The sequence below is a fragment of the Muntiacus reevesi genome, chromosome 16, assembly GCF_963930625.1.
Source record: "Muntiacus reevesi chromosome 16, mMunRee1.1, whole genome shotgun sequence".
In the NCBI taxonomy this organism is placed as follows: domain Eukaryota; kingdom Metazoa; phylum Chordata; class Mammalia; order Artiodactyla; family Cervidae; genus Muntiacus; species Muntiacus reevesi.
The window spans coordinates 56,837,974-56,864,316 of record NC_089264.1 but is presented as its reverse complement, the minus strand read 5'-3'; the positions used below and the strand labels follow the sequence as shown (position 1 = coordinate 56,864,316).

The 26,343-nt window shown below is 43.2% G+C and overlaps 1 protein-coding gene across 11 annotated transcripts in view; it reads right to left on the bottom strand.

Moving 5' to 3' along the window:
- LIMCH1 (LIM and calponin homology domains 1) overlaps positions 1 to 26,343 on the bottom strand; it is a 341,102-nt gene that overhangs the window by 20,304 nt on the left and 294,455 nt on the right. For 8 of the 11 annotated variants that reach the window (XM_065907147.1, XM_065907148.1, XM_065907149.1 and 5 more), the window contains 5 exons: positions 23,644 to 23,862; positions 9,395 to 9,485; positions 8,100 to 8,263; positions 5,895 to 6,000; positions 1,352 to 1,392 (listed from right to left, as the gene is read on the bottom strand). In XM_065907147.1, the coding sequence (XP_065763219.1) occupies positions 1,352 to 1,392; positions 5,895 to 6,000; positions 8,100 to 8,263; positions 9,395 to 9,485; positions 23,644 to 23,862 (621 nt within the window). Of the gene's footprint in view, positions 1 to 1,351; positions 1,393 to 2,095; positions 2,171 to 5,894; positions 6,001 to 8,099; positions 8,264 to 9,394; positions 9,486 to 23,643; positions 23,863 to 26,343 lie in introns of all 11 variants that reach the window. The other 3 variants (XM_065907146.1, XM_065907150.1, XM_065907151.1) reach the window with 1 other exon arrangement.

Sequence of the window (26,343 nt, the reverse complement as noted above, 5' to 3'; positions counted from 1 at the left end):
TGGTTTTTAACATTATAAACATTTATAGCTTTAATGTACTTAGATATGTGAAATGTGGGCCTCAACCAACACTCATGCTGTAGGTCCAGCAAATGGCAGCGATGGCCACAAAAAGTCAAAAGAACATCAAATTTAGGTCAGTATTTTCAGGGAATTCACTTACATAGGTCAGTAACTTGTCTCTTTCTTATTCTATTTTCCATACCTTAGAAATAAGAATGTATCTCTTTAGGACACCCCTTCTTTCCACCCCTGCCCAGGGGGGACAAGAACAATTTGACAGTGTTGTTCCCGTGTCATTAAAATGGAAATCAGTGAATTATGTTATACTGGGTGCTGCGACCCTTCTCCATCCTGCACTTAGGAATTCCTAAGGTGAGACAATTTACCCACAGAGACGAATTAGTTTTGGCCATGGTGGGCCTCTTGGATCAGCCCTTGGGAAGGATTCGTTCATGTATCAGGCACTATGCTAGAGATTTGTGTGTAATTATTTCAAATGAAGCTCATAACACCCTGAAAGGAAAGTATGACTATCTCATTGTATGACCAAGGAAGACAAGTTTCAGAAAAGATATATAGCACCGTCAGGGTCATATGGTTAGCAAGTCTGTAATCAAAGGTACAATAATGATTGTGCGGTGACACCTGGGTCGCTCAAGAAATGCTACAGTCGACTGTCCCGTAGAGGAAGGCTCCAGATTCGATGGGAATTTCAGAGTGTGAGTGAGGGCGACAGGCCCAGCACCAGAAACACTCACTCAGGGAAGAGTCAGGTCTACAGAGAGTGTTCGGGCATAACTCAGGGGCGGGAATTTTCACAGTGTCATGTGACTTGACATTTTAATTAGCAAATGCTTTTTTTCATTTCATCAAAATAAGAAATTGAAAACTGAACGTACAGTTAATATTATTCAAGATACAGACTGTGAGGAGTGTAACTCAGAGAGCTTGGGTCACCCAGACAGGTTCCAGGCTGGGCCCTATCTGCCAGGAGTAAACTGTGTTAATGTACTGTCCCACTGAGAAAACAATTTTGAAAAATATAATTTTTAATTAAAAAATTTAAAAATGATTTCTGAATGCCTCAAGAAGTTACACATTGTATTACTTTTTGATTTTAGTTTTGATTTTACTTTCCTGACTCACCATTTTGTTTTCAACTTTGCAAAATGGTAATCCATGTCTTTCTTCGTGATTCCACTGACAGCATTACACACAACTTATGCAAATATTCTTTTCCAATCAAAAGTTTGAAGCCCATTTTGGATTGAATCCTAAGTGAATTAAATACCTTATAAATTAAAATCCACTAAATGCATGATCTTATTTCTTAACAGGAGTTACTTACAGGTGTAGTCACAGGTGACTTTTCACTACTTGGAGAATCCACTGTACAGAAAGAAAGGAAAAAAAGATCACAAGGTGAGAACCTTCTAATTGTCTTTCTTTTTTGATCCTCTTCAGTGGAGTGTGGCTCCCATGTCAGCTTCAAACCAACTTTTTTTTTTTTTGGTAAGCCAAGAGCACTAGAGAATCACAATAAAGCAGGCCTCTGAAGCAGCTTGCACCCATCACCAAGAGAAGTCACGACCGGTATAAGATGATTGATCACATCAATTAGCACCAGGTACTAGACTACAGGAAGCAAAATCGATTCCTCCGAGTGCTGCTTTTAATGCACCTCACACTCCGGCTTGACTGGCAGCCCCCACTGTCAGACGTGGAGGAGCCCACACAGAGGCCAGACGTCACCAGGAGGTAGAGAGGGAGACACAGTTAACAAGAGAACCGTGACCAGGTCCTGCTAAACGCTTCTAATTTTTATTTTAGAAACAGAAGTGGACCATAAAGAAAGAGGCAAATATTGTTTCTTTGGATTTTCAAAATCAAAGTAAAATTCCATGAACGTCCCCCCAATTTTGGCATTAACTGGTGCTGATATCAAAGAATTAACTCTGCTTAACTGTGTGCCCGAAACAAGCTTTCCACGCCCCTCTGGAATCAGAAATGAAGAAAGGAAACAGAAAGTGCTGGTTGCCCACAACACGGATTTTTGCACAAAAGCAGCAGAGCTGCCCAGGATGCATTTTACCTGACCGGGAGAAAAACCGGGAGCGTCGCCAAGAGTTCTGAACTCTCAGCGGAACGCCGGCAGTGCCAGGCGACTCTAGATGAGACGGCAGAACAGAACAGACAGAAAACCGTGAGAACAGGGGTGAGACCTGAACAGAGCCGTCTCCCAAACACCAACGGAGGTCTGGCTGTCGTCAACACAAGGACCGAGGGGGAAAGAATCTCAAGTACACCTTTGTGTATCAGCAGACCCCAGCCTTTCCGGCATCAGGGACGGATTCTGTGGAAGACAATTTCTCCACACAGTGGGCAGGGGGGATGGTTTCAGGATGATTCTCATAAGGGGTGCACAGCCTAGGTCCCTCACATGGACAGTTCACAGGAGGGTTTGCGCTTCTATGAGGATCTAATGCTGCGGCTGATCTGACAGGAGGCAGAGCTCAAGCAGTAATGTGGGCAATGCGGAGCCGCTGTCAACACACACGAAGCTTCACTTGTTCGCCCGCTGCTCACTGCCTGCTCTGCAGCCTGGCCCCAGTCGGGGACCCCTGTTACATATGTTCTCTGTAAGTACCTATATTTAAGAATCTAAGCATCATCATAAAACAGACACAAAGTCCAAAGATGTGGACAAAAGTCAAGAGATGGGCAAGCTTATGCTATAGTTTGTCTTGGTTTTGGTTTGGATTTTAGGGGCTCATACTTCAAGGTGACACTTAAGATGCTGAATCTCAATATGGAGGGAGAATATACTATGCAAGGGCAAAATATGCATAGCTGACATTGCTTTTGGAGAGCACTAGAAAAAAGTATAAAAGACAGCAGAGATGAGTTCAATTATTTTTACACACTTTATAAAGGGTATTATGGAAGTCTGTGGTGGCAGTTACATATGTGTGCAGCAAAAGGATGTATATGCGTGTATCTCTAATGGGATAGCATCAAACAGACAGAAGCTGAAGGCAAGCATTTGCATCCTTAACGTTTGTGTTGGGCTCATCTGTCATCATTCTTGATGCAAATAAAGACATCAGTTTTTAAAATGCGCACATATTTCCCTGAAACATCCATTTGAGCTATTTTTCTACTGTTGGGAGACAGTTGAGAAAAGAAAATTGTCATCTTTAAATGCATTTTATGAATGCTTTTGGAGTATTTAAAGATTATTTACGCACTGTGTATGTTGGAGGGAAATCTGTGGAGCATCACTAGTGCCTCCAGTAAATCTGGGGTAGCCTGTCTGATTGGCCGAGAGACAGAGGACTCAGTGGTGATGGTGGTGACATCATCGTCCTGGGGACAGAATACTAGGTGTGGCTCCCAGACTCCTGATCCCAACCCTGGACTTGACGTGCAGCCTCTGACTAGTCACTTAAATGTGCACTGACTTTTTACATCTGGGCAGAGCCCTAAACTTCCCCCCGGATTAAAGACAAATCATGTCTTTTAAGAACACATTGATTAGAGGTCTTTTGCTTCCTGAAAGATACAAAGAACTTGATACATTCCAAACAAGTATCACTGTTATTTTTACATCTACCAGTGATGTCCTTGGTGCACAATTTAAACACATACTTCAAGCCAGTGGTTTCCAGAGTATGATCCCTCTGTCTGTGGCATCAGCCTCGACTTGGGGAACTTGTTAGAAATGCAAATACTGTGGCCCCAGGCCCGACCCACTGAATCAGACATGGCAGGTGTAGAGCCCAGAGGTCTGTGTTTTAACAAGTCCTTGAAAATCACTGCTTAAGCTATGTCTCTGTAATATACACACTCCTCTTTTAAGGAGAGCATTTGAGAAGGGTTTATTCCTGCCTGGCACCTTGCTTTACACTTCCACTCCTACTCAACTGTTCTGCAGCTCCTAGATTATATTATAGTGCTTATTCTGGGCCAGATATTAAGCTAAATGCTTCTCCCTCTCTCTTTTTTTGTTTATCCTATCTAATTCTTCCAACGGCCCTATGAAGTTTGAACTATTATTTCCAGTTTACAGATGACAGATTAGAAAGAACTTAGTGGGTAAGATCATACAGATAAGAACCAGAAGACACAGAATCTGAATGTGGCCCTTCTGTCTCCAGAGCCTGCAGCTGTAAATACAGTTCCATGAGCCAGACAAGAACTTGGAACGCGTGTATGACAAATATGATCTCATCTTGAAGAATGATTTTGGAAATGCTCCGGTGCTACTGAATGTTATTTTTTAATCATTCACCTTAGATAAAGCATGAAGTCAAGTCCCTTAATTCAACAGCACATTTTACAAAATTGAAATGCCTTTCAACAGGTAATGAGATGGAAAAATACATAAGACAGAAAAACTATTAATATGGCTTAAAACATCTATTTCCTCTTTATATTACTTATCTACAAAAAAGTGCTAGAGATACGGCAGAATTAAAATCTAAATGTGAACAATTCCTGGCCCAGTTGGGAGAATTTATTTTTTGTCCATTCCCTTCAGGACAGGAGGGCTGAGAACTTTAAATCAAATGCTTTGAAGATAGTATTAAACTTGTTTCCACATTTAGAAGAAGTTAGTGATCATCAGTACCTGTGCCAATTAATTCCCTCCCGAGTACTTCCTGCTATGCAGTCAGAGCCTAACTTATTTCCCAGCCGTCAACAAAGACTAATGGAAGCCAATTCAGATTCTGCCAAATCGCTGCCCAGCGTGGAAAAGAAAAGTGACAAATCCCCAGTCACAATGACCTGTACAATCTCTCTTTGCCTGGACTGATAAATCTATAAAACGCACTAGGGAAAGTACATTAGAAAAGAAAAACAAGAAATCTTACAGTGTTTACCTTCTGAAGTCTAGCCATTTTCACGTCACACCAGTAAAGAGCAAGAACTCACACCAGTAAAGCCAGTGGTCTGTCTCTTGTGAAGCAATCCCTACAAACCACGGAGTCCTCAGGACCCACCCCTCCACTGTTCACATTCTTAAGGCTCCTTTCTAGCGGTGCGGGAACGTGCAGTCCTTACCAACAAAAGGGATTCAAGCTGGGCTTCTAAAGAGCAAAGGGGGTGCGTTCACAAGTAAACAGGCCCTAAAACCCTGGGGAGTTGGCAGTAGTCACTGCATTCTAACACCTTCATAGGTCCTAAACACCCAATATTTTTTGAGGCTACTACTCTCCACATTATATCAAAAGTATTCAAACGTATCAAACAAGTGATTTATATTAAGATATATCCTCAGTCTATATATATGGCACAATAGGTGTATATATGCGTGTATATATATATATTCTTGGCATAAAGATTTTTGTAAAGATTAGTTTTGGTTATGAGTAACATTTAATCTATGATCATGAAGGATTTCTCAGGAATCATCATGCATATCCAGGAACTATTACAGAGTAAGGAAATCTGACTTCCTTCCAAAACCACAGTCAAATCATTGTCAAATTAAATGAAGTATTTTTAAGAAGACTAGAGATTAATAATTAACAATTAATGAAGCTGACATGATAAAACTATTAAAGCAATTGATTTTTTATTCTGTAATTTTAAAAACATTTTAGAGGCCATACAAACTATTTTCAGGTATTAAACACTTGTGCAGGCCCTACTGTGCCTGGCTGACAAAGCGGTTCCAGCAGCTGGAGTTCCTGGTTAAGCCAAATAGAATGTAGCCCCAGCTCTCGTTCTGATGTTATTAATTCAGCCATTATGGACTCTGGGAAAACCCAATAGCTAAAGGTACAGCAACATAAAAAAAGGAATCTGTCTTTATAATAAAGACTATTTCATACAAATGGGCCCAGCAGAACATGTAGAACTAAAACAAAACATTTCCTTCTTTTTACCTTGAGAATTGAGATTTGGCAAAGGTGACTGGCTGGTTTCAGGCATTTTGTCTAGAAATGGAAACGTCAGGGTTGCTTCTGGCTCGGGAGATTTTGGCTTTACCACCTGGAACACAGGCAACAGACAGGTACCAGCCATTAACAAATGCACAGGGGAATAAAATCTAAGGGTCCATGGCTATTACATAAGTAAATAAGCCCAAACATTAGAACCACAAATAGAAAATGCTGTCCCTTCTCCAAACCCCCTTCATGCTTTCTACATTAATACAGAGTTCAGTTTTTCATAGGACTCAAACTACAGCATAATAATTTGATGATCACTTTTCTTCAGACTCAGAAGACAACGTTCTGTCTTTGAGATTATGCATCACTCTGTCTCATTTTCTCATTGGAATTAACCAGGGTTTCGTGGTCCTGCATAATACTGAACTTGTAATGTCAGGAAGTAAGACGTTCCACATAAGATTTAAACATTTTTTTAACTATGTTAGTGTTAAATATTAAAGTAATAATACATTCTAACGGGCATTATTCTTGAGACGCTACATAACTTCCCACAAGGTTGTGCAAAGCGCATTAAAGACAATATACCGCGCTTGTTGATGAAGAAGCATTATTGTAAATAACCCTTATATCAATCGGTGCCACAGGGACATGGCCTTGAGGGATTTTTGAAGCAGGTTAGCCCGCATAACCTTATGGTACATAGTTTCAAAATTACAGGTTTTAAAATCTTTTATGTTTGGTTTGTAAAAGTAGATGTTTCTGGTTATTGCTATTGGATGGCTGTTGGTAGAACACCTCCTTCCGACTTGTTGCTTCTAATCAACTGATTGCTGACTGAAGAGGTAACCAAACTGACAGCTAATATTAAGAGTCGGGGATCGGCATGAGCAGCGTGGCTGCGTCGGTTGTGTCCTTTCAGCTCTTACAGGACCTTCTCTGATTCACTGGCTGGTGGCCGTGAAGAGATTAATTCGATGGTCAGCGAGGTTCTAGAGCACCTGTTTCATCATAAGCTTATCTCTTGTTTGGGCCTCAGGACGATTCAATGTCTAGAATTTCTTCTCTGTAGGATTTTATTTTTCTTGATGACTAATATAATTCAACCCTAGTGGAATCCTGAGGAAAATACAGTGAGTCGTTCTGTATTACGGGGGTCAAGCAGGTGTCCAAATGAACTTCAGTGTTAAACATGCAACACTTAAGACCGAGAGTTTCCAAAGTGGACAGCCCTCAAATCTTAACCTCATGCCATCTTCCCCATGGTGGAGTCTGACACAAACCTGTGTCAGATAACGCCTGATTGTGAGTGAAACAGTTAACCATCCGCAGAAATGCTGAAAATAACCGCTATGTGAAAGGTCAGCCTGTGTGCACGGCTACTTGGATTTATAAAAGCAACACTCTCAAAGGAAGTCAGGAAATAAAAGCTGTTGCAACCACTGTCATCATCTTGCCTTCTTTCTCTAAAAGATAACTGTGCAATAGGGAAAGGAGAAATTCATGTGGTGTGAAAAGCGCTGGGTCCAAAGACCATCATTCCATTTGCTAATCAACTACCGCAGTTCTTAAGCTGGGGTCCACAGAGAAGAATCCATGTGATGACATGTACTTTGACCCACTTGATACCAAGGAAAACTTGGTAATCCTGTGCCTTTGACAGTTTAAACAATATTATTCTGAGCACACTGTTTGCCAGATAGACAAAGGGCCCATGGTGTGGGTATGTACACACACGGAGTTAAGAACCCTGAAAACAATGTTTCCATAGCCCTTATAGAAGGGACTCGAGAGCTCCCTCGCCCCTTCTGCCAAGCGAGGACACAGCTAACGGATGGCCGCCTATGAACCAGGAAGTGGATTCTCACCAGACACCAAATCCACGGGTGCCTTGATCTTGGGCCTCCCAGCTCTAGAACTGAGAGAAAAATTTCTGTTGTTTATAAGCCACGCAGACTGTGGTTTTCTGTTATAGCAGCCCAAATGGACTATACAGACATCCTTCTACATACACTTATTTTTTTTTTTTTTTTTACAATGAGCATGTATTATATTTGTCTTTAGGAAAGTCTACACCTTAAAGGTAGGAAAAAGGATCAGGAGAGAAAATAGACCTTCACTGTGCGGCCTGCCGCGGCAGCAGCCGCAGCAACGCGAGGCCGCGAGAAGCGCCACCGAGCCGGCTTCGGCCCGCCTCACCTTCTGGGACAGCACCAGCTCCACCTTCCCGCTCATCTCATTTTCCGGGCTCTTCGGCTCCTTCTCTTCTGGCACCTCACTCTTCAGCTGGGGGCTGGGGGAAAGCTCCACGAAGGCCACGGTCGGGCTGGATCTGGTCACAGTTGTTGTAAAAAGCTGTGGCTCTGGAATGGAGTTACATTCAGAACACAGAGGAGATGAAAACTGTATGAAGGCTCAGTTCTGCCATATGCAGAGGACGCTGAGCACACATCCTGTCCTGGGCCACATGCGGCTGGATCACAGCGTGAAGAGAGCTGCAGAAGAGCCTCGGATGCTAGGATTGTCTAGGCCTTTCCGTGGAAGTATTGAAAAAACCAAGCAACATAAAACACATCAAAGAACCCCACTATGAAAACCTACGTTCTGAATAAGAGTCCCAGTTTACATGTGAATAACACTACGTGGAACAAAATGCTGACATAGAACATTAAGGGAGGTGGGTTGCATGGGAGAACATTTACAGATAATTTCTATCTGAATTTCTATCCAAATGGGTGGTAACCTGACTCTTCCTTTTCTATCTCAATACTCCTTTTTAACATCAAGTTTTGTAACTGGAATGTGTTAAGGGTTGTGTAGTTTATATATAATACAATGAAAATTGTGTTCTTGCATATATAAAGTGGGTGAAAAAGTCACCATCTGAGGGGGCATATTGAAGTGTGGAGGTATAGTCCAGTTTGAAAAAGTGTATGCTAAAATTTTTAGTAATGACATTTCATTTAGTTTAAGGTGCTCTTTAAAAATAATTTGGTATTAAAGGAGGGTGAGAAGTTTTCATGCTTTATCAAAAGAAAAATGTGTTAAAAATATTGAGATATACTGCTTTAGGAAGGGTGAGTCTCTATTTGAACTCACCATTCATATTTGTAGCATTACCTTATTTTTTTAAATTATTCACCAGTTTTGCTGTTTCAAGATCTATTTTTATGATATATTTTAAACCTGCTATTTTAAATTGCTATTACTGTGCTAAACATAACATTCACTTTTTAGCATTACTTATTTTGAGAAATATAATCTTTTTGTAATGATGGAGGTAAACTTTCAAAAACAGAATCAGGAAGCAAAGACGCAGGAAGCCTTGCTTTTTTACAAGATAAACCACGTGGTCAGAATTTCCCCGGGACGCCGCTAGGTGGCAGCACAACCACACCGCTCAGAGACTCGCCTCATTCACGACCTTTTTTATTTTCAATAAAGTTTAAGGGTTACGATATATCTTTAAAACCCAGTCTGTTACAAAAACAAACCTGATGAGGCAGCTTCTGTATTCCCTTTTCCTGCTTCTTCACCGTCGTTCTCATCTTCTTGACTGTTCGCTTCCGTCTCTTCAGTGGTTGCCTGAAAGAAAGATGTTTTTCCCACCTTGAATAAATTATCCCTTGGAAGGTTCTAAAACGTGAGGGCTTCCTTTTTGTTTTTTCAAGCAGTAGTTTTTAGGCCAACAAGGCAAGCTGCCTATGTGAATTCAGTCTCTTGCATTTCCAAGGCAGCTTCACGGTGAAAGGCTGCTTTTGCCAGGAGACATTCCGCAGAGGACAGAAGTGCCGCGGCAGCTATCACGATGGAGAGATAGCCCAGGTGCACCACCAAGGCGCACACCCCCCACCTCCAGCCTCCTCCTCTGCCTCAAATGCACACCCCCGCCTTTTCCTTCCTTTCACCACCAAATTTTCAAAATGGTAGATTCCACCCACCTGCTCCCAAATGCCTTTCAAGTTGGCTTAGGGTCATATCACCAGTGGAAAAAAATATATATTTCAAGGTTGCAATTAACCTCTCAGTAGCTTCAACACAGACAGCAGTGGCGCTTAGCACTGTGCATTTTATTCTCGGAGTTCTCGCCCTTCCTGGGCTCTCAACAACTCAAGTTCCCCAAGTTCCTCAAGCTCCCCAAGTTCTGATTCCCATTCTCTCCCCCCTTCCTTCCTTTCCTCCCTTCCTCTTCTTCTTTTACTGGTTACTCATTTCCTTCTCATTAAAATATGGGCCATTCCTAAAAACGTCAACTATTTTCCTCCATCTGTGCAGGATCACCTTCCAACGCACCCAATTTTCCCATGAATTCAGCACGACCTTCTCTATCCATTTACGACTTTTTTCATCTCCAGTCCTGAGAGTCCATCAGAGCTTCGGTTCAGCTGAGCTGACCATCAGCATCATGGTAAATGATGCCCATCCTCAATATGCCTAAGCTCCTCCTCCAAATCTGATACTTTCTGTTTATGGCATCTGTTTTCCCCAACATACAAACTCAACTTTGAAGGGTTTCTTGACTCATACTTCAAGAGGGTCCATCTTTTGTCAAGTCTAACACAATAGTCTTCATGTGCATCTCTTGCTGCTTCTACAACCAGGTCCAAGTTTAGCCTTTCCTTCCTTGGTCTTCCACTAAGGGGACTCCTTGCTTTGTTGTCTAACCACTTGGCACATCGCAGTGATGCTCCTCTCCCTCATCAGCAGCTCAACTGTACCAGTTTTATGCTTGACAAAATGAATAACATCAAGAGAATCTGAAACAACCTCAATGACCAACAGTTGGCAAACGGTTGAATGAATTACTGTATATCCATAAAAGCAAACACTGTGCCGTTGTAAAAGTGAACAATAGTTAATGATACGTGAAAATACTATCCAACGTTGTTTAAAAAAAGTGACGTGTACATAGAGTATGATGCCTACATATATAAGATTTTATATATGCTATGTGTATGCACAAACATACTTGCTAATAAGTATATGAAAATTATATAAAAAGACAGTAAGGAAAACACTAAAATGTCAACAGTGATTATTTTTAATGTTCTTAAACTTTGGATGACTTTTTCTCCTTTTAAAATGTGTTTTCTGTATTCCAAAGTGTTCCAGGATTACTATGTTATGTATTGCTTCTGTAATGAGAAAACAAAATCAGTGTAACTTTAAATTACCTTCAGTTGGAAGCCAGTTGACTCTAGAGTGAATTCCAAAATTCCCCCACTGATATTACAGTAAATGAAAAATAAATAAAAGTCTGAATGAAATGTGGGCTACAATATCCCTCAATAACCAAAGAGAATAAGTTAAAGACTATGGTGCTTTTTAGTAACAACGTCTTACTGTAAAGGGTTAAAGTTCAATTTTTAAAGTGTGTATGAACATTCTATAAATTTTAAGAGGTTTTTAAGATAAAGAATAAAACTGGTTTCAGAAAAGGCATTATTAATTTGTAAAATACTGCTGTGGGTTCTCAAAAACCTATGAATTTATTGATCTCTCACAAGTATACATATTTTACTCATATATCAAAGTTACAAAAATGAAAGCCCTTTAAAGTTAATGCTTTGGTGGAAAGCGGTACTTAATTCTTTAAAAATAAAGAAAATTTATGCAAAGATGTAAGAATGGTTCAACATATGCAAGTTGATAAACGTGATACATCATGTTAATACAATAAAATCATATGATCATCTCATCAGAAAAAGCATTTGACAAAATTCAACATCCTTTCATAATAAAAACTCTCAACAAATTAGGTATAGAAGAATGCTGTTTAGTTGCTCAGTTTATGTCTGCCTCTTTTATGACCCATGGACCGTAGCCTGCCAGACTCCTCTGTCCATAGGATTTTTCAGGTAAGAATACTATAGTGCGTTGCCATTTCCTTCTCCAGAGGATCTTACTGACCCAGAGATCAAACCTGCATCTCCTGCAATGTAGGAAGATTTTTCGCCACTGAGCCACCAGGGGAAGCCCATAGAAGGATATACCTCAATATAATAAAGGCCATAACTAACAAGCTCATAACTTACATCATACTTAATGGGAAAAAGCTGAAAGCTTTTCCTTTATGATCAGAGCAAGTCAAGGCTGCCCACTCTCACCACTTCTATTCAACACAGTACTGGAAGATCTAGCCAGAACAACTAGGCAAGAAAAAGAAATAAAAGGCACAGGAGTCGGGTGGAGGGGGGGGTGGGAGGGGTGATCGGGATGGGGAATATGTATAACTCTATGGCTGATTTGTGTTAATGTATGACAAAACCCACTGAAAGGTTGTGAAGTTATTGGCCTCCAACTAATAAAATAAAATTAAAAAAAAAAAATTGGAAATAAAGAAGCAAAATTGTTCTTGTTTGCAGATGAAATGATCCTGTATACTGAAAACCCTAAAGACTTTCCCCCTTCCTCAAAATGTTAAAACTAAAAATGAAGTCAGTAAAGCTGCAGGATACAAAATCAATACAGAACTACACAAATATTAAATTTTAAAAAATCCTATTTACAATAGCATCAAAAATAATAAAATACTTAGGAGTAAATTTAACCAAAAGGTAGAAGGTATGTGTGCTGAAAATGATAAAATGTTGATGAAAGAAATTGAAGAAGACACAAATAAATGGAAAATTTTCTTGTATTCATCAACTGGAAGAAATAATATTGTTAAAATATCCACATTACCCAAAGCAATCTACAGATCTATCAAAATTCTAACAGAATTTTGAATTTCTGTATTTTTCACAGAAAAAGGAAAAAACAGCTATAAAATTCATATGGAAATATGAAGGGCCCAAAATAACTAAAGCAATCTTGAATAAGAAGAAGAAAGCTGGAAGCATCACATGTCCTGATTTCAAACTATATTACCAAGCTACATCAATCGAAACAGCTTGGTACTGGCATAGAAGCAGACACATAGATCAATGGAACCCAGAAATCAACCCACACTTTTCAGTCAACTCATTTTTGACAAAGACACCAAGAAAACAAAATGGGTGAAGGATGGTCTTCTCAATAAGTGGTGTTGGAAACACTATCGACATGCCAAAGAGTGGAATTTTACACCATGCACCAAAATCAACGTCTAAATGGATTAAAGATTAAAAGTAGACCTGCAGCCACAAAACTCCTAGAAGAAAACAGGGGGGAACCTCCCTGGAGCTGGTGTTGGCAACGATTTTTTAGATCTGACACCAAAAGCTCAGGCAATAAAAGCAAAAATAAAAAGTGGGACTACACCAAACTAACAAGTTTCTGCGCAGCAAAGGAAAGAACAAAATGAAAGGGCAACCCAGAGAATGGAAGAAATTGTTTGCGGATCTTACATCCAACAGGGGATTGATATCCAAAATATATAAGGGACTCTAACGACTCAACAGCACCCCCCTCCCCGAATAACCCAATTTTAAAAATGGGAAAAGGACCTGAAAGACAGTTGTGCAAAGAAGATATACAAACGGCCAACTGGAGTCAGGTATGTGACAAGAGGCTCAGCTTCACTAATCATTAAGTTCAAGCCACAGTAAGACATCACCTCACACCTAGTAGGGATCATTACTATCAAACAAGTAAAAGATGAAAAGTGCTGTTGAGAACGTGGAGTAAACGGAGCCAGTGTACACTGAAGGTGGGCCTGTCATTACGGAAAACACTGCAGGTTCAAAATAAGAAACAGAACGAGCCTGTGATTCAGCAATTTTACTTCTGGGTAAAGCAAAGGCACCCAAAGGAAATGAAATCAGTATCTCGAAGATACATCTTATTCCCAAGTTCACTGCAGCATTATTGACAATAACCAAGATATGGAAACAATCTGAGTGTTGATGGATGAATAGATAAAGAAAACATTAGTGTATATATTATTCATATATTCAGATATATAAATATGAATATTATACACACATATAGTTTGTATATGTACACAAATATTAATATTATACACACATATATAATGGGACATTATTGAGCCTTAAAAAAGAAGAAAATCCTGCTACTTGTGACAATATGGATGAATCTGGAGAGCATCATGCTGAATGAAATAAGCCAGGCACAGAAAGACAAATATTGCATGATGTCAGTTATACGTGGAATCTAAAAAATTAGATGCATCTTACATCAATAAGACATACTCTGACTTAGAGATGCTCAAACATGGCAAATAAGCCCCTTGGAATCAATGAAATAAGATAATCCATGAAGACCTTTAGATACAACCTGTGATGCTATGATGCAAAGGACGCCAAGTCCTCAAGCACTTCTTCACTAGGGTTACTTTACGAGCACACCGTACCGCCCTAATATTTTACTTATTCGTGACTAACGCAGAACTTCGACTTTCAAGAATGCTTACGTGGGGATTCCCTGGTGATCCAGTGGCTGAGGCTCTGCACTCCCAATGCAGGGGGTGCCCAGGTTCAACCCCTGGTCAGGGAACTGGATCCCACCCACATGCTGCAGCTAAGAGTTCACATGCTGCAGTGAAGATCGAAGATCCCGCATGCCACAACTGAGACCCCATGCAGGCCAATAGATAAATAAATACATAGAAAAGAATGCTCACATTGCTGGATGCAGTTCTGTGTGGCTTCACACTCAAACACTGAACTCTCAGATGACCCGATTTATCTTCCCTTAAAATGGTGCTTTAAAGATTCCACACTCTTGTCACTGTAGCCACCGTCAACATTTACTGGATTTTCCATGTGTCAGCACTTGACATGGATTACCTTCTGTGGTCCTCAGAGCAAGCTTATAGAGGTATCTAAAAGGATGCTTCCCTTTATACAGATGAGGAAGCCAAGGCCCAGGAGGCAAGGTGACGTACCTGGGGCCACTCAGCTAGCAGGCAGGGGAGGTGGGGGCCCTGCCCTGTGCTGGCCACCTCGATTCTCTGTCATCTGGGCCTGGAGTCACACCCACGTCCACGTTGTCCCCAGGTATTTAGTGGGTTCCAGCCCTAGGTCGGGAAGATCCCGTGGAGGAGGGCATGGCAACCCACTCCAGTATTCTTGCCTGGAGCATCCCATGGACAGAGGAGCCTGGCGGGCGTCAGTCCGTGGGGTCGCACAGAGTCAGACATGACTGAAGCGACTTAGCACGCATGCATATTAAAAGGTGTTGACCCATAAGAAGCAATCCAGAACTGGAGAGTCTCAAGTTTATTGCTAAAATGATTCAAACTGCCTTTTCCATATCTTTTCCTTCTCATCCATTCTGCCTCATTCTTTTCATTCTACCTCTCACCCATTTATTATGCAAAAGATGAGAACTCTCTGGAACCTCTCAGAAAAGGTGGGCAGTTCAGCCAACCCTCCACTTCCCAGGGTGGCCGGGGACTGAACCACTCCCAGCCATCACCTTATATCAGGGCTTTTCATTCAGTCCAGGTTCTGAGTGGGGGAGGTCCCAGCACGGCATCTGGCACAGAGCAGACATGCAATCCATGTCAGGGAAGCAAATGTGAGATGCATTATTTATGGGATTTATACTCTCAAGCTTGGTTTAAATGCATATTAGTCATAAAAATCAGGCTATTACTAACAAAATATTCAGGATAAATTAACAGAAAAAGCAAATTGCAGCACATTTTGAATTATGAGCCCCATAAAATATTTTATATACACTGAGAAAAAGAGGAAAAGGACATATTTTTAAAGAATCTTAATTTCTGAGTGGCTGGAGTAATAGGTAGTTTATATTTTATTTACAGTTTTCCAAATTTTGCAATATATATATTATATATATATATACATGTAGACAGACTATAGGTACTCAAGATGGGTTAGTCTTTCAGTTGTGTCTGATTCTTTGTGAACACATGGACTGTAGCTTGCCAGGCTCCTCTGTCCATGGAATTCTTCAGAATACTGGAGTGGACTGCCATTTCCTTTTCCAGGAGATCTTCCTGACCCTGGGATCAAATCCGGGTCTCTTGCATTACAGGCAGATTCTTTACTGCCCGAACCACAAGGGAAGCCCTCTGTACTCAAAGGAGATCCCCAAAGCCAGTTTAACTGCTGCCGGGATACTCCATCCTGAAGGCTTGTTAATGTTGTACTCACATCATTACTTCAAAGGAAACGAGTCCAAACTGGACAGTTTTAACCAGTGCTGATAGACTCAGACTTGCCTGAAACACACCTGCCTGGCTGGAAACTGTGTTTTATGACCCACACTTTCCTTTGGGTCCAGCTGAGCAGAGGAGAAGCCTTCCCTTCTCCAATCGGAAAACTGCTAAGTCACTTCAGTTGTGTCCGACTCTGTGCAACCCCATCCCTGGGATTCTCCAGGCAAGAACGCTGGAGTGGGTTGCCATTTCCTTCTCCAGTGCATGAAAGTGAAAAGTGAAAGTGAAGTCGCTCAGTCGTGTCCGACTCTTCGCGACCCTATGGACTGCAGCCCCCCAGGCTCCTCCGTCCATGGGGTTTTCCAGGCAAGAGTACTGGAGTAGGGTGCCGTTGCCTTCTCCGGGCTCAAGGTGAAAACAAGTAAATAAACCCAGATTCCCTGGACACGAATGAATGAGAGCACGGAAGGTTCCAGGAGCCTGAGCCAGCAGCCGGCTTCCCCTGGACTGACACAGCCTCCAAGCTGGCTCTTGTGTCAGGCGGAGCCCTGCGGCCACGGGTGGGAGGTGGCGGCTTCCTGGCTTGAGAGGGACAAGGTCTGGCCACAGAGTTACCTGCTTGTTTTAACAAGCAGCTTACGGGAGGACCAGCCCAGAGAGCGGCTCTGCGGAAAAAACTGGGAATACAAGGCAGTGGGGGAAGGATGGTCCTGAGACCCAGGGCTTGAGTGGTCCTCCTTCTAGGACAGAAGAGGTACCGGAGCTTGGAACAGCCATGCATCCTCTATGTGTCAGAAGACGTGATGTCCAAGGTGCTCCCTCCCTGAGCTCCTATTCAGCGACTCTGATGGATTTCCCGGCTCCAGTCTTGAATAATTTATCTGGACACAAGCCTGGAAAATCAGTTTATTTATGTCTTGGCACCAGGACCCAGGTGCCACATATGCCACACATTCGTTTTTATGTTACCAAAGATCTATTTTTACTGGACGCAAGAAGATCTACATGGACAATCAGCCTTTCCATTCGTTAAACTTTTTCTCTTTGCTTTAAATGTTCCAGACAAAAAATTATCCAGGTCAGATGGGCTAGGTTTGATTTTTTCTTTTTTAATTGTCCCTAATGTATACTTTCTAGAAGCCTGGAAACACTTCTATACCCTAATAACCTTAATGACTTTAAAAGAGCTTTAAATCTAATGCTCTTGCAACTACTTCTAGATGGAGAAAAACAGCTTCTGGAGAAATATTTGTGACATTTGACATCTAAAAGGAATCTGCAGTTGGTCACAGTTTAAGGAAAACAGCACCTACTCAAATGCCTTCACCCTGCTCTCACTGCAAAATGAAATGCTTCAAGAAAGATCTGATTGTCTGTTTTCCTGGATCAGAAAACAGTAGTGAAGTACTGAATTTTCCAGAAGGCCAAGAGCTTTGTCACGGTGGAAATAACAGATCTATCTTGTTTCCTAGTTTGAGAAACCCAGATGACGTCGTTTGGATACCTGAGAGCTGAGGCTGGCAGTTGGTCCATGAGGCAGAACTGCCACAGGTCTGGCGGGAGGGTGCCCGCCTGCGGGCAGGGTGTGCAGGACGCTGGTTGGGATGCGCTGTCAAGAGGGCGCTGACGTGGTGGGAGTCCTGGAAGTCTCGGGGGCAGAGGAAGCCAGACTTGGGAAAGAGTGAATAACAGGAGAAGCAAAAAAGAGCTGCAGGAAGAAGCCAGTGCACACCTGCCAGGGCAATCGTCTTCTGGAAAAAGCGGTTCAGCTCTGCAAGTCTCCTAGAGACTGGCAGCCGAAGCTGCTGGCGGGCCGAGTTGGAAGCCGACAAGGAACTCGCCTCATGTGTGTGAGATTCACATCTGCTTAGGATGGTGATTTTGATGACTTGACTTTAACCTGAAAAACTTTGTACCTATCACCCTTCCAGGCTTATGAAGAATATATGGTAACTTTCTTTCTCCTGTTTGTTGAACGATGATGTTTAAACTAACTTAAGGGCACCTCTGTAAGCCACTGTGGCATCATGCTAAGTGCCCCATCCACATGATAACCATCAGGGGCCTATACTATTACCATCCTTATTTTAAATATAAACTGAGGTTCAGGTGCGGTTCGAGCTTTGACTCAGTGCATGGGGTACTTAAGGTCTTTTAAGAAAGAGTCATTTTTGGCACCATCAAGACAGGAAGAGATTCAATTGTAAGTAAGAACTCAATAATTCACAATGGGTCAAGAAGATACTGAACTATCTTTAAGGGAGACATAGAACATCTTTTGAAGCATTTCTCTGTAAGATCTTCCAAATTTTTTTCCAGTCCTGGATTCTAAGAGTCCAGTATTCATGCTGCGATATGATTTTCTTAGAGAAGCCAGTGTTTTTAAATTCAGAAAATAAAGTGAGAGTCAGATTTCCACTGGGAAATATCTCGGGGATACCCGGGAGGGGCCACGGGAGCCCCAGCCTCTCTGGCTGCATGTTCAGCACCTAGTTACTTCCATCAGCTCTCCGCCCTGTGATCCCTCTATGGTCCTCTTGTGGAGGACCACCTCCTCTTGTGGAGGCCCACGCTTCTGTTAGCCCCAATATGGAAGACAGTCTGTCTCCCCCCCAACTCCAATGCAAATCCCACCAATTTCAAAATCAGTGTCTCATATGAAACCTCCCCACCTAGACGAACCCTGACTGATACTGCTCTTACTTTTTCGCTGCCACCTTATATCCCTCGAGTCTTCTCTCCCGATTGTTGCTGCTGTATCCCTATCATCTAGCACTTCATTAAATACTATCTTCTATCCTTTCCCAGTTGCTGTATGTTCATTGCTTTCATGGCGAGTTTATGAGTTTCTTTTTCTATTTCAAAAGTTGGGCGCAGGGACTGGCCTGGTGGCTCAGTGGTAAAGCATCCGCCTGCCAACGCAGGAGACGCGGGTTCAGTCTCTGAGCTGGGAAGATCCCACAAGCGGCAGAGCAATGAAGCCTGTGGACCACAGCTACTGAGCCTACGCTCTAGGGCCTGGAGCCACGACGACTCAGCCCACGTGCCATGATCACTGCAGCCCGCACGGCTTGGAGCCTGTGCTCCGCAATGAGAGGAGCCGCCACCACGGGAGGCCTGCGTGCCGCAGCTAGAGGGGAGCCCCAGCTCTCCGCAACGAGAGAAAGCCTGGGCAGCAACGCAGACCCAGGAGATCCAAAGATAAACAAATACATACAAGCATTTCTTTAAAAGCTGGGCACATAGCAGGTCATCCATTCATTCATGCTGACCAGGTAACAGGCAGCCCCCGGCATGACCACGGCTATCGCAGCCTGTTCACCTTAAAGGTGATTCAACTGAACGTGACCTGGAGTTTGTTCGGATCAACTGATAGAACCAGAGTATTTAAAAATTAATAACAAGCCAAACTTAATCTAGGATCTATTTCTAACTAAGAGTTCATGGTCCTGAGAGTTTCAAACAAGAAAGACGAGGTAGAAGGAAACGGAAGGGATGACATAATACACAAAGGTGGTCATGCTGGCCCAAGGAGCAGTCTTGTACCCGCTTGCCCACTGCAGCCCAGCGGCCGCTCTTCTCCACTGCCTGGCCTCCTGGACCTAATTAATGCTCCTGCCCACTACTGCTATGCCCTTTGAATGCTTCCAGCTCGCCCTGAAGGAACTGTGACATTTGAGTGGTGGGGGAGGCTACTCCTCTGTAAAGAGTGTATCTGTGGGGAATGCAGTTTTGGGAAGAAAGACACTATTTAAAAGGAAGAACACTATTCCTTTGACAGCCCCACGGAGCAGGGCAAATGAATTAGAAACAGCAAGTCAAGTCCAAGCTGGTAACAAGCCCCGGGAGGCTGTGAAGTGCAGCCCCCCTGTTTTAAGCTGGTCACCATATTTTTTGTCATGACCAATGAATTCTACCGTCTCAGTGGAAATATCCTGGCTGAAACGCAGTCAAGAAGTGCTTTTCTTGGAATATGGGGAAGGAAGGAAAATGAGGAGTAGGTTTACTGGAGAAGAGATTCTTTCAAAATACCTCTTAGGATAACATACGTCGAATGGAAAACTTTATGTGTCATAAATTATAAGTGCGTATGAAGTGTGTTTTAGCCAAGATTTCATGTAGGGCAGCTAACAACTTGGCCTGTAGCCTAATAGGTATATACACGGAGTTATCGACCCAGAAAATAATGCAATAGCCCTGTCATAGCTAATTCGAGAGATAAAGTACTAGGCGGTGGTTTAGCCCCAAGTTGTGTCTGACTGTTGTGACCCCAGGCTCCTCTGTCCATGGGATTTTCCAGGCAGGAGTACTGGAGTGGGCTGTCATTTCCTTCTCCAGGGGAATCAATCAACTCAGGTCTTATGCACTGCAGACAGACTCTTTACCGACTGAGCCACCAGAAAACAAGGTAAATACATGGTATAACCTCTTCAGAACCACTATGGTTTAAAGAACTAGAGCTCACTCCTAACTGGGCAGATTTTTCCTGAGTAAGAGGCTCTCAGGCTCTTCCACGAGTTGAGACCTTCATCCTGAGGCTTCCCAGGGTCAGGATGGTTTCCAGAAAAAAGTCCACAAGGCCACATTTTGTTGGGTACTTTGCTGGTTATACTGTATAAACTCCCGAAATAACAGGATTTCTTTCAGATCATCTAATTTTGTCTCTCTTGAAACAAGATACTTTTGGGACAATGTAACCAATTGTGACGTTCAATCCATCTTCTCTTTGCCATTAGCAAGTGAAGCAGGATAACTACTATTAAAGTGGCAGGATAACTACTATTAAATGCCTGGCAGTAAGAGGGAATAGGCTATTTTCTTTTTATGTTGCTCACTGTAAAAATAAGAAAATAAGTAATTACTAAGAATGAGTAATTTTTTGAGGGAGGTTTAGTAAAACCCCAAAACCAACAAACAAAACTCCCTTCTCTTCTGTTTATGATTCCATACAGGATGGGTAAAGCTTTCTTCCCCAAAGGGTTAGAAGCTTTGAACAAGAGAGATTAGTTGGTGTAGGAAGTTTATACTATCTGGTTTATTCAATTTTTCCTTTACCTTCTGTTGGGAAAAAAAAAAAATCTATCCTGTCAAGGGCAGGGTGACCTGTTAAACTGACAACAAAATGGTCAGAGGGCCGAAGTATAAAGGTAGAAAATGTACACATGCCTGACTGTAGAGCCTTGGGATTTGTTCATATAATTAATCTACTGCACCTGACTAAGCCCTGGGTGCCTCTGTTATGGGATCAGCGTGGCTGCTACACTGCTGCTTCTCCAAAGAACAGGATCAGAGAGCTGCTCAAGAGCACGTGCAAAGGGTCTGTGGCCTGATAGACACAGGAACCAGAAGGAATCATGGAAGGGCACTGTTTAGGAAACACTCACCATGAAAAGTGAAGCAAAAGAGAAACAAGAGCAGAATTACTAACCGCCCCAGAAAAGCAATCCCACCACTGCAACGTCCAATTAATCTGGGGGGAGCTTCTCACTGAAATTTAGGAGCGTAAGTTCACATTATGCTCAGCCAGCAAAGCTCCCACACTCCTAGCAAAACTCAACATCCCCTCTCAGGATAACCGGTGAGAACTCTTCAGAGGCGGTCACATTGATGCAAATGAAAAGTGGAAATAAATTCCAGGTGGAGGGATCCGGCCTCCGCCCAGATCACAAAAGCCTTGCTCCTAGAGACCAGCAAACACGGTGCCATGGTGAGGAAGTTATTTTGGTCTATTCCAATTTGAATCTCTTTCTAGGGCTTGAGCACTAGAATTACATCCTCTCAACTCCTCTGAGAAAACATATTTTATTCTTCAAAAGACAAATCCTGGAGATAAGAAAAATAATATCTAGTCCCCCGGGGGGGTTTAGCTAGCTGGGTCATTTAATTTAGCCCTGAAGCTGGAAGACAAGTTTCCCTCCAAACCAAACCTTTCCAGGTGCTGGGGGAAGAAATCTTGACAGCTGCCCACCCACCAACCCCCTCACCTTGATAATTCCAACCCAAACACGATAAATTAAAATCTCAGAAACCAGCCTCTGGTGAGGACAAATTGAGGTTGAACAGAGTCCAGATTCTATCCCAAAAGCCAGGCTGCATCCATGTAGTGACAGTTTCCGTTTGATCAGCAAAACCAGCATGAATCCTGGAGAGAGAGCTCAGCAGAAAAGCGTAATCTTCTTGATGTTTTATACTCCAAAGAGGCAAATCTAATGTTATTTTGAGTTCTCTCGTCTGCTCTTCTTGAATTACCCTACATTTCTCAGCTTGACTGTTCGTTAGTAATTAAAATTACTCTGGATTTCAGGGGCTAAACCAAGAAAAAATTAATGTGGTTTTTAATGAGTTTTTTAAAAAGCTAGTAAAAAAGACTCTTTTCTGCATATTGTCAAGGATGGAAAGCCACATTCTGATGGCCTCAGTAATTTTCACATTACTTAGCAAGTCTGATGAGGTTGAATAAACAGAAAGGAAGGTATTTCAGATATTTCCTTTTCTTGTTTTATGGCCGCACTGTGTGGCAAGCATGTGGGATCCTCGTTACCTGACCAGGGATGGAGACTGTGTCCTCTGCATTACAAGCATGGAGTCTTAACCATGGACTGCCAGGACAGTCCTTAGAGATTTGCTTCTTTTTTTAAGACTCTAGACACCAATCACGGAGGGACAAGACAAAGTTTTCCACTCACAATATATCACCTTCTGCTACCCTCCTCTGCTACGGCGTAACTGTTAGTTAGCATTAGTTGCTCAGTGGTGTCCGACTCTTTGTGACCCCGTGGACTGTAGCCCTCCAGACTCCTCTGCCCATGGAGTTCTCCAGGCAAGAATACTGGAGTGGGTTGCCATTCCCTTCTCCAGGGGGTCTTCCCCACACAGGGATTGAACCCACATCTCCTGCATTAGCAGGCAGATTCTCCACTGTCTGAGCCACCATGGACGCCCAGGGGCTGATCTGTGCCCCTCCTCAAGTATATACGTGGACGTCCTCACCTCCGGCATCTCAGAATGTGACCGTGTTGGACACAGGACTTGTGCAGATGTCGTTAAATGAAGATGAGATCATACTGAAGTGGCACGGCATGCGCCTGCTCAGTCGTGTCTGACTCTTCGCAACCACGTGGACTCTAGCCCACCAGGCTCCTCTGTCCTTGGGATTTCCCAGGCAAGCATACTGGAGTGGGTTGCCATTCCCTTCTCCAGGGGATCTTCCTCACACGGGATTGAACCTGCATCTCCTGAATTAGCAGGCAGATTCTTTACCACCTGAATCATATGGGAGGGGAGCCCTAAACCAGTATGACCTGTGCCCTTATAAAAACGGGGAGATCTGGACATAGACAACATACAGGGAGAGTGCCATGTGAACACGAAGGCAGAGATCGGGGTGGTACACCCACAGGGCCAAGAATGCCAGAGACTGCCAGCAGGCCACCCCAGGCGCCAGGAGGAACCAGCCTTGACAACGCCTTGACTTTGGACTTCCAGCCAGCAGGACTGTGATACAACTAATAGGATGATCTGCTGTGTAGGCTACTTGGTTTGTGATACTTCGTTACGGCAGCCCTAGCAAATGAATATACTCACCTAGAAAGAAATGATCGTTGTCAGGACCTACTTATTTTTTTAACAAATAAATTATTTCAAAAAGAGGGAAAAAAAAAGTTTGCTTCTTACTGTCAGCTCTTGGGGGAGAGAACTTGGCTTCTTTATGTTGATCTCAATGCTGCTGCTGTCCTGTTTCAGCTCCACAGGGGACCCATGCACTCTGGCCACACCTTCAAACATCTGGGATTTGGTCAACGAGGGGGCAAGTGCCGCCGTGGGACACTCTCTTTCCTTCTCCTCCTCATCACCATGAGTCGTCTCTCCATTCATGGTGACTTTCCCATCTACCTGTAAAAGCCAGGATGAACAAGAACATGCTATCCCCCAGTGAACGATTATAACAAAGTCACACATTCAGAATCATCTTAAACCATCAGCATTTAACAATCACAGTCCAACAACGAATAAGTTCTCTTATATGCTTCTGTCTGTCTAGAAAGCAGGGCTCCCTTAAATGCCATCTTTGAGGGCTTCTTTAAAAGGTGGTCTGCCTTCTCAGATCACTTCATGTTACATTATATTTCATGCTCAACTTACTGGGGTTCTGCTTTTATTTCATAGTATAGAAAATCAAGGGATCTTAGGTATAAATACAGGTCGCCTGTTTGGGTTCCAGTAATTTTTCATGTAAGTTCTGTGACTGCTATTTCACAATTTTGAGATTTTTTTCCTAATAAACATATAAACTAGGTGGAGCTCATCTTAGATCAGGAATATTTCACAGGTTATTCTGTTACAGTCAAGGGCAACGAATACTTTTTGGGAGCCATCATGGAGGGCAGGGAACCCGGGGAGTTACTATGTGACAGTGAATTCCTGTGTGCGTGTGTGCGTGCACGCTCAGTCACTTCAGTCGTGTCCGACTCTGTGCGACCCCGTGGACTGCAGCCCACCAGGCTCCTCTGCCCATGGGGATTCTCCAGGCAAGAATCCTGGAGTGGGTTGCCATGCCCTCATCCAGGGCATCTTCCAACCCAGGGATCGAACCCTCGTCTCCCGCATTGCAGACGAATTCCTTATCCAGAGCCATCTGGGGAGCCCCGCAGTAAATTCCTATTTCTAGTTAATTTAACCATCTCAGTTTTTTTCAAGACAAAGAGGTCATGCACATTAAAATATCTTTGTTTTGCCCCCATGTCTAGGGACAGTGGTGGGAGAAAGAAACAAGGATTGAGGGTCGTTAGTCTGACTTATTTAGGTACCTGGAAATCTCTTTCAAGTCTGACAGTATGTAGAGTGGTCCTGAGAGGAAGCCCTGCAGTGAGACAACCTGAGTTCCAGCTTCACCACTTAACAGCCATGTGATCTTCAACCTCAGTTTCCTCCTTTCTATGATAATAGTATCTCCTTAGTGATGCTGAAGGAGATCAGACCTGGGTGTTCATTGGAAGGACTGATGTTGAAGCTGAAACTCTAATACTTTGGCTACCTCATGCGAAGAGCTGACTCATTGGAAAAGACCCTGATGCTGGGAGGGATTGGGGGCAGGAGGAGAAGTGGACAACAGAGGATGAGATGGCTGGATGGCATCACCGACTCGATGGACGTGAGTTTGAGTAAACTCTGGGAGTTGGTGATGGACAGGGAGGCCTGGTGGGCTGCGATTCATGGGGTCACAAAGAGTCAGACACGACTGGGCGACTGAGCTGAACTGAATGATGCTGATATGGTATTATTTATGTGTTAATATATGCATAGAATTTAGAACAGTATCTGGCATATTTATGTATATAAATATTAGCTATTCTTATTACTAAACCTTCTAAAATCCTTTAACGAGAACAATAGAAGGGCAGATACGTGCACACACACACCTGAGCTCCGGTCCTGGTGTCCTCTCTAACAACTGCCCACTCACACCCCACCTTTGACCACGAGCGCGCTCACCCGTTCGATGGCGGGGCTGTGAACAGGGCCGACAGCCATCAGCACCTACAATGAGCTGAGGGCTCCCTGGTGAGCTCCAGCTCTAGAAGGACCTCTATCCAAGCTCCTCCTTCTACCTCCCCTGAAGCCTCCGCCCTGTCTTGCCACAGCAGAAGGAACTGGGTTTTCTCAGGGTCTTGCCATGAAGTCATCTATCCTACATCTGCTGTTTAGATGATCACATTGTACTGTTTCGCTTCCCTGGTGGCTCAGAGGTTAAAGTGTCTGCCTGCAATGCAGGAGACCCAGGTTTGATCCCTGGGTTGGGAAGATCCCCTGGAAAAGGAAATGGCAACCCACTCCGGGATTCTTGCCTGGAGAATTCCATGGACAGATAAGCCTGGTGGGCTATAGTCCATGGGGTCGCGAAGAGTTGGACACGACTGAGTGACTTCATTTACTTTTGTACTGTTTATGTAAAGGAAAGGAAATGGACATCTGGATTCACTGATCACATTCCTTGGACACCAAGTTAAATACATGTATTCCCTGTCCCTGTTCTCGGCCACCAAAATATCAAACCATCCTTCAGGAGAAGCTATCAGACAGCTGATGGTCGTGGGCCCCGGGAGGAGCAGAGTTGCTACGGTACTTGGGCAGCCTGCCGACCACATGCGCATCTGTGTGTGCACCAGTCTGCACGATGAGTGTCTCATCATCTCAGGAAAGATTCATGTGTTTATTCAACAGACACTTGCCGAGTGCCTGGGCACAGACACCAGGCTCTTAGGATGCAGCTGTGAACACACGCACAGCGGTTGCCCTTGGAGGGATAACCATCTCCATCTGACCTAGATGAGACGGAAAGGACGTTTTTCTTTCATGTGATCAAGGCCTAAGACA